This window comes from Lagopus leucura, unplaced genomic scaffold, assembly GCF_019238085.1.
Source record: "Lagopus leucura isolate 7727_CA_CO unplaced genomic scaffold, USGS_WTPT01 Super-Scaffold_760, whole genome shotgun sequence".
In the NCBI taxonomy this organism is placed as follows: domain Eukaryota; kingdom Metazoa; phylum Chordata; class Aves; order Galliformes; family Phasianidae; genus Lagopus; species Lagopus leucura.
The window spans coordinates 3268503-3277242 of NW_024962257.1; the positions used below are offsets into that span (position 1 = coordinate 3268503).

At 43.9% G+C, this 8740-nt stretch overlaps 1 protein-coding gene across 1 annotated transcript; it reads left to right on the forward strand.

Annotated features, from left to right (window-relative positions):
- Positions 1–33: 33 nt before the first annotated feature.
- On the forward strand, positions 34–8139 carry BRAT1 (BRCA1 associated ATM activator 1). The gene is made up of 13 exons (XM_042864531.1): positions 34–372; positions 536–690; positions 1350–1497; positions 2087–2459; positions 2537–2650; positions 3779–3864; positions 4130–4254; positions 4638–4824; positions 5014–5087; positions 5647–5746; positions 6010–6108; positions 6724–6905; positions 7026–8139. Exons 1-13 carry the CDS (start codon positions 222–224, stop codon positions 7752–7754), a joined length of 2523 nt encoding a protein of 840 aa, XP_042720465.1. The 5' UTR covers positions 34–221; the 3' UTR covers positions 7755–8139.
- The last annotated feature ends 601 nt before the right edge of the window (positions 8140–8740 follow it).

The following is an 8740-nucleotide window of genomic DNA, read 5'->3' on the forward strand; positions in this document are numbered from 1 at the left end:
CGGGGCGCGAGTGCCACCCAGCGGCCGTGAAAGGTAGGAATGGCGGAAGGCCGGGCCGCGCTGACCCTGGAAGGCTTAATTTGCGTTAAAAACCGCCTATCGGACGTTAGCGGCGCGCGCTAAGCGCGCCCGGCTTTTGCGACACTCGCTTTACGGCCGGCGGCGGCGGTGGTAACGAGTTCTCCCTTGGTCGTTGGGGAGCCCAACGTCGCCCCGCCGCCATGTCACCCCGGGGCCGCCGCATCATGAGCCGTGAGTGCGCCCTGCTGCTGCCCAGCGTCTGTGCGGCGCTGGCCGATCCGTGGCAGCGCGGCCCGGATGACACCTGCTTGGAAAAACTGCTCGATTGGTTCCGAGAGCTGAGGGAAGCCGGTGAGTGCGGGTTAGGGCGCCCGAGGGCTGCGCCAGGGGGAGGAGGGGGGGGAGTGTAAGAGGGGGTAGAGGGGGGATTGGGATTCAGCTAAAGCCGAGGATCACCGGTACCGCCGAATTCGGCGACGTCGCTTCCTGTCCTTGGATAATTCCCGTTCACCAGAGCCCACCGCGAAGCTGCTGCGAGACAACCCCTGTCTGACGAAGTTCTTCACCGCCGTGCTGGCGCTGCCGGAGCCGGAGCCGAAAGTCCTGTCCTTCACGCTGCGGTTAGCTGGGATAGTCGCGGCTGCGAAGAACAGCTTCGTGCACCTGCAGGTGAGTTGTGCGCCTGGTTTCCCCTGTGCTGAGGACTCCTGGATATGTACAGATTCTGCATGTAAGGCTTCTCAATGATAACCTGCAATAAGCCTTCTCAGTTGTCACATCAAGCTGCTGTCATCTCATTGCTTGTCTTGCAGCAAGCTGTAAGTCCTCATATGTAGTAATTCTCAATTAAAGTTCAAAACATTATATAGGATAGCAGTAGGTCTCATCAATAGCTGCAGAATATCATATATCCCTGGACAGGTCCTTTAGATTTAAACTGCAATTACAGATGTAGTTTTCTGACCATAATAGATTGATTTCCTGCAAAAATAAGGGAGCTTCTTAAAGTCCTGTTCTATATAGCAGACTCCATTTATAGTACAAAACTCTGGTTTGGGAAAGAGATGCGTGCAACATAAAGCAGCTTAACAGATCTAATGTATATGTAATTTTTCTGCTGCATCTTAAGAAACAAACAATAGAACCCTTACACTGCTTAGTCCGTAAAGAAGAGCTATGTTGAGTTCAAGCATGAGAATCTGACAATTCTCTATTTTAGTGTTTATTTAGAAGGTTTCACTGCAGTATTTATATTGTTGACATGCAGCTTCTCTGCTCCTCTGAAGCCCCTCTGCTTGCTCTTTATTCTGTGTGTTCTCTGCCCTCAGCGGCTGGGGCTGTTGGCCAGGCTGTTTGGTGAGGATGGGCCTCTGAAGAGAGCAGCATGGGAAGATGCATCTGTGCGAAGTGGCTGGGTGGAGGGCGTCCACAGCATGGTGCAACACCAGTCTGCCCTCCACTTCATCTGCAGTGGTGGTGAGTGCTTCCAGGGCTGGTAATGCCCCAAGTCCTCCCATCCATCTTGCTACGATTTTACTGATGAAAAATTAACCAGGGACTCATTTATTTCTTGACACTTACATTTTGCAGTCTCATTTTCCTTGCATGGGTTTTTAAGTTCTCCTGCTGTTAACACCAACTTTAGATCCTCTATATAGAGAGGCCAGGAATGCTGGATGGGTACTAGCCTATGCAGCATGTGATGGAAATGAGTACTGCTGCTGCAATTCCCTTTTTTCCTTACTGGATCTGTCTGCAGATGGTACAGACTCCTTCCATAAATATACCCTCCTAATATTACAGCCATTAGAATGAAGTCTTCTGTTCCTGAGTTACTAAGACATGTGAAGATCTGAAAAATTTTACTTTCTTCTTTTTGTTTGCTTGTACCTAAGGACTGTCTGACTTTAAAAGGCAACAGGGACCGCAAAACGTTAAAAAACAAACCACATTTAAGCCTCTGTGTTACTTGGATTAAAATAATATACAGCTGGACTGCAGCAAGACTCCACAATAGGAAGACTTGTTATTTTCCTTCATTGACTTCTGTTTTGTTTTCACACAGGAGGCATAGATGTGATCTTTGTTCTGCAAGGAGATCCCAGCCTGTTTGTGGCTTCAGCTGCCCGTTGTCTTCTGGTGCACTTGCTCACCCACTCTGTAGGGCCTGAACTGATTGTACCTCTCGATGCCAAGGACTGCGACTGGCCAGCGTGTGCCCACGTGATTATAAAGCATATAGAAGATTCTCTTCAATCCAACTCTGCCTCTCATGTCAAGCAGTCATTAAAACTGTTAACTAGTCTGTTTGGCAGTTGTCATGCTCCTTGGACTAAAGTGCTTTGGTTAGGCGTTGCAAAGCGAGTAGAATCCTTCTTGACAGAAGATTCTGTTCAAGCACAGCACGTACTGGTGGATCTTCTTCTAAACATGGCAAGGTGAAGATCTTGGATCCGGTGATGAGAAATACCATTTGTGTTAGTAGGACATATGACTTACTGTTCTTTCTTCTCAGGTCTCCTGTGTTTCGTGAAGACAGTTTTTGGGCATTAGTGACATCTGCTCTGGAACACTTAACCCCAGAACAATCAGGTGCTTTGGCAGGGGGAATTCTGAAGATCTACCCATGGTAGGAGTTGCTGCTATGAATTTTTTTCACTCTGCAAATGCTCCCAACATCTCTGCTCGTTTCTGAGAGTTGTTTTATTCACCGCACTGCACTTTCCACTGTATTGCTTAATACAGTGGACTGATTGGTGAGAACCATGCAAATAGCTAACAAACTTCAGACACTGCTATTAGAATAATTGTTTCAAAGACAGAAATGAAAAGAGCCAGTGTCATGTTCACACACATGCTTTTGTATCTTACCTACAGACAGCAATTTTGGACAGAAATTCAAAGCTCCTTTAACTTTTTAAGGCCAAGGTTGTTTAAGATGGATATTTTGACTGTCAAATTTAGAAGTATTTGGTTACTTTTCACATGAGCTCTGACAAGTGTAACAACTTGAACCACTGTCCAACAGAAGTGTGCATCTTGCACACATCGTGCATCTCTGTCAACAGTAGGAAAACTTAATTTAGAAGGAAGCAGTATAGGTGATCTAATCTGACTTCTTATACATTGCAGGACTGCATTTAGAGATGGATTGGGTTGCTCAGGGCCTTCACCAATCCAGTTTCAAATATCCCAAAGGATGGGGATTCCATAGCTGCTCTGGGAAACCAGTTCCAGTTCTTTACAGTCTCACTATGAAAAGTATTTTCCATGTATCCAGTTGGACTCTGCCTTATTGCTGTTTAAGGTGTTGCCTCATCTGTTGTGCACCTCAGAGAAATCCAGTGGCATCTTCTCCCTTTAGATGGTGAAAAAGCATGGAGAAGTCATCATACGTTGAATGACTATAGCACATAGATACTTACTTTCAGACTAACTAACATGTGTATCTTACTGGCATATATATATATTTATTTTTAATGCAATAAGTGCCTGTCTAAACTCTCTTCTTACACAAGTTTTCACTCTTTGCTGCTGGATGAGGCTGTTTGTCAATTCCAGAACCATTCCTCTCTTTCAGTTAGCCAGGGAGAATCAGAAGAACGCTCGACTTGTGACAGTAATTTCATTTCTGTCCTGTTGCTGGCTTTTTTACAAGCCTGTGTGAAAATCACTGGTCTGCTCAGCATTTGGGGATAGATGTTTGGGGTAGAGTTGACGTTTTCTTGTTTTGGTAATTGCTGTTTCTTCCTTGAAGCCCACAGGTTGTGACAATTAAAGCACTGACTGTTCTCTTTCAACCAATGGAGTGTATTTTGAGAGCAGCCTCCGTGGAACGTTCAGGTAGTATTGCAATAGAAAAGTTAGAGGCTATTCTGTTTACCAGTGTTTTAAGTGCCTGGTTTCAGAAAAACTGGAGAAAGATTAAAAGAAAAAGTCAAGGACAGCAGCAATGTTTGTGGTAAAGTGCAGCGTCCTGCTGACGGTTGCATTTGAAGGGATCTTCATGCTGCATCACCTCAAAATAGTAGCTCAAAAGTCAAGTTTGGAGATCACTATCCTTTGTAATCACTAACAGCTTGAGTTTTTCCCTTCTTTGATTCCCTAGGTTTGCTGTATGAGTCAGTTAGTGATCCCTCTGCTGTTGAAAGCCTTCTATCCTCCAAGTCATCTTGTGCTGGTTTTCTGTGCCAGACCCTTGCTCATCTGGGGGAGCTGCTCTCTGTGGAAAAAGTGAGTTCTGCTAGTTAGAAAATCCAGCAGGATACATTCCCAATAGGATAACAGAAGAATAGTAAGTCTTGTAAACAGGGACCATACTTGGTTTTACATCTACCTTCACAGGCTTAGTTGCCATACATTATATCCACTGCAAGTATTGATCCAGTGAAAAACATAAGTAGAGTTGCTTTCCCAAGTAGTGAAAAGCATCTCCTCCCATTTATGCAATGGTTCACTGGGGGAGAGGGAGGTTACTTGTTAGCAGTTATTAGCATTATGTTACCGTAAGGACAATGGAAGTTGCAGCTTTTGCTGTGTCTCTACCAGAAACTTGCTCTGTATGTATGCTTGAAACATTTGATGGAAGCTTGTTGTGGTTTTTTCCCTCCCATTAGGTTTTTTTGCCCAGGAATTTACCCTATACATCTTTGCTGTGTTCTGTCATGACGACATTACTGTTCTGTAAAAGCCTCCTGATTCCAGCTACTGCTCTGGGAAGCAAGATTAGCCAAATCTTGGCAGGTTGCTTCCGAGTACAGAAGTCAGCTCTTGATGTCCTTGCAGCATTTCCTGACTGCAACTGTGAGTTAAACTTTGCATTTAAATTTTAATTTTGGAAATTACTATTCTGTATTTGAAGACTGTGCTTGCTTTCTTCTATAAAACAGTTTTATAATCCTCTTTCATTCCATATTTGAAGAGCTGAATTATTCCCTTTTTCTTAATGTTGGTTCTTGAGTTTTTGTTTTGCTTTGTTTTTAAACGTTTCAGGCAATGACACAACTATGAGAAGTTTGTTTGACGTCCTTCTGATATACCTGGAGAGTCCAAACACTCCTCCTACTGTGAGTATAGAACTAAAGAAGGCTCCAAATCTACTGGCTTGCCCAGTGGAACATACTTCTGACAACCAGTCTGACAACAGGTGTTTCTTAGCAGTCAGTATAAGAATATCTAGAAGGCTTCTTCTGAGGGACTTGCAGGAAATAGCTAAAATGGTAATGAGCAAGTAGTTGATCAGTAAGTCAGATATTCTTGAAAATATAGGAGCCATCGTGTCTGACTGTAGAGCCAATATAATCCACTTGACATTGCTATTAAGTAATAAAATCTTTTACAGTAACACTTTTGTTTTCTTGCTTTCTTTTGTCCAAATGACTCGGGTGACAGCTGCAAGTGAAAAGCTGGAGACACTCACAATGTTTTAAAGTTGAGAACAGTTGGCTAGAAATGTGGCATAAGCACTATTCATTTGTGGCTTATTTTATAGAATGAAAGTGCATGCACTAATTTCTTCTGACAATTTCACTGTAATTTTGAGTGGAAAAAAAAAAAAAATTGTCTAGCATAAAGACAAAACCGCCTTCTCCTGCAATAAAGTACATCTGCTTTGTATTTCTTCAGGTTCTGAAGAAATCATTTAAAGCTATGTCCATGTGGTTGAGGAGCTCGTCAGGAAAATCCTTCTTCAAAAATAAGCAACAAGCTGACAAGATTTTGCGAGGTAACAAAGCTATCGAAGTTGGACAAACAGCAACTGGTGGCACATCTGAAATGTGCTCTCACCTTCCTTTTCCACTTAAAGCAGTTAGGATTTGTTTCCAGTTGTGCTGAATTTAGTTGTATCTGCTCATACAGTGCTTTGAGGAACTGTGAGAGAAGCAAAGTCAACAAAAGGGATCACATCAGGAAACAGTGCAGAGGCTGCACAGTGGTTTGGTTTGTTACCTTTCATCTCAATTCCCCCCTCTCGCTTGGCTTTCACAGAGGTGTTCCTGGTGCTGCAGAAGCGTTTGTGCAGTCCTTGCTGGGAAGTACGAGACTCTTCTCTGGAGTTCTTCACCAGCTTGATTAGAACCCTGGCAGGTATGTGCAGAGATTTAATGGTTCAGATTGGAGGACCGTTTCTTGTAATGTTGTGAAAGTCAGTCAGGTCTGTGGAGCATCTTCTGACCTGTAACTGCAGGGGGAAGGAAAAGATAAGTTGAGATTTTTACTTTCAGGTCACAGTCAAAATCTGTCAAAAAGATTCATAAACATACGCCACTATTCTGTTGAATTTGAGTTGCTGTGTCCTCCTTAATGACAGCTTTAGCAAATTAAACTATGTTGTGTGGCTTGACAGCAATAAGGAATGACCTTTTTTTTCTTTCTCCCTTAAACAAAAGTTGCTTGATGGGGCTGAAACCACACTCTGATTTACCTGGAGCAAATTTTTTCTCACCAATAGAAACAACTGTAAATGCATTTTTCCAAACTCCAGTGTCAAACACGGCACAGCTGGAATTCACCAAGCTGCTGCAAAGTGAGGAGCCTGCCAGAAAGTGTCCGTGCTCCTGTGAGCAGCAGCTCCATTCACTGTCAGCTGCCCTGCAGTCAGCGATCATCCTCGTATGACACAAATCACTGTTTGCATTGGAAACAAGTTCATGCTCCGAGAGAATAAAGCCTCACTTCTTTGCATTGCTGTCTCATTTACAGACTGTAGGGATTTCAGGAAGTTTCTCCTGTTTTCGGAGATGCCAAAGCGTATAGAAAACCTTCTTGAGGATCCAGAGAGCTACGTGCGAGCGAGCGCTGTGACGGCTATGGGACAGCTGGCCTACATTATTTATGTCTATGTTCCACAGTCACGTGTTGCAGGGAGCCGGTATAATAAAGAGGTACGGCTTTGTGTAATCCACTGCAGACACGAGCAGAACTACACATTGTTCCCCTGTTTCTTGTTGTGCTTTTTTGTCTGTTTGTAATGTTCCTTTCCTCCTTTGTCTTTTTACATTTAGAAAACTGCGGCAAAGCTTCAAGAAGTCTTGTCCACAGACCCAGAGGTCTTTCCTAGGAGAGCTGTGATGAGCGTCTTCACCATGTGGGTGAAAGAGAGCTGCACGGGTAAACCGGAAGAGACAGAGCAGTTTGTCACTACGGTGGTCCAGACTGCAGCACGTGACTTAGACTGGGAAGTCAAACTTGGTTGTTTGGAACTGGTTCAAATTTTCTGTATCTATATGTTTTGCCAACTTGGCCTTCCTGAATGCTATTATGCTCCTGTCTCATCTGCAGTCACTAGTTCCGTTCATGAGAACAAGCCACTGCAGATGTTTTGCCGAGCAAACCTGTTCAGCTTCTTGTTTCAGTCTTTGTGTGACTGTGACAAGACAGTGGGTCAGAAAGCCTGTGGTATATTGCTTTCCTTACAATCTCAGTTCTGTCAGAGTAGCACCACAGATTCACAAGGGACTGGAGACTTACCTGCAGGGCATGGCATTCATTGGTTACAAAGGACACTAAGGCAGGGTTCTCTGGTCCAGAACTTCCCCACAGGTGATGGTAGTGAAGTGGACTTTCAAGATCCAGAGAGCATGATGTTAGCTTTGAGAACAATAAACTTAGTGGAACTACACAGTGACCTAAATAAAGGTAGTGACTATGTGGAGAAAAGCCCCCGGTCCCTCTTAGAGGACATCCTTGCTACTGTGGGGACCATAGAGGAGAATGAGGCTGACTGCTACTAAAGACATCTTTTGCTTTGAGGGAACAGTACTTACACGGGTTTCTTGTGAAGAGAATTTTTGCTACCAAAGTGTTATAAGAGAAGATAGTAGGAAGTGTTACTCTGAACAGAAAAAAAGGAATAGTTTTGTTAGCTGTTAACAGAGAGTCTTTGTTTTAATACTGATGGCTTCTCTTATTTTTAAGTATATTCTCTGATAAACTGATCTGCCTGTTTTATTTTTCTAAGTAAATAAAGAAAGGCATTTCTTCTGTTTTTAACGTGTAAGTATGTTAAGAAAGCAGCAGAGCCTGCCTACATAAGGAAACATTAAAAAAGAAAAAAAAAAGGTGACTGAAAGCAAGCTATTGTATGCTTCTAGAAATAAATTCATTACCTGCAACACACTGGACTGAGCTGTCAGTATACAAGTGCTTTTGCGACTTTGCATCATGAAAACAGTGGTCCTTCCATAAACTCTGTGTTCCTGCCATCCAGGGACTCTGGGGATGGAAAGAGGTGGGCTGCTGGGCAGAGGAGGAAGCTGCACGCTGCCTTTCTGGGATGAGTTTTTGTGGGAACTGCAGCTTTTGCATCATATCAGCGTGGGAGCTGCGCAGCCCCTGCAGGAGGCAGATTTCCCCATACAGATGCTACAGATGATTTCAGCAAAGGCTGTGGCCAGGCACGGGGCTCGTGTCGTGTCAAAGGCACCAGTGCTCAGCTCTGTCAGTTACTTAAATGTGGCCTGTGGTAGAAGGCAGCAGCTACACAAGTGATAACAACAGGGCATCACAGATGAGAAAAACCCACATCTCTGAGAGCAAGCACTGTGAACAAGGAAGATTACAAAGCTCTGTTTATCTGAACAGGGGCAGTGCGAGTTCTGTTACCTGCTCTGTACACAGGTATGAAATTCCAAGAATCATTTTCAACACATTTCAACAAAGCACTGGAAAAAGGATTTGTCCTCTCACTGCTCAGACTCACGTTGACGTAGCAAAGAAT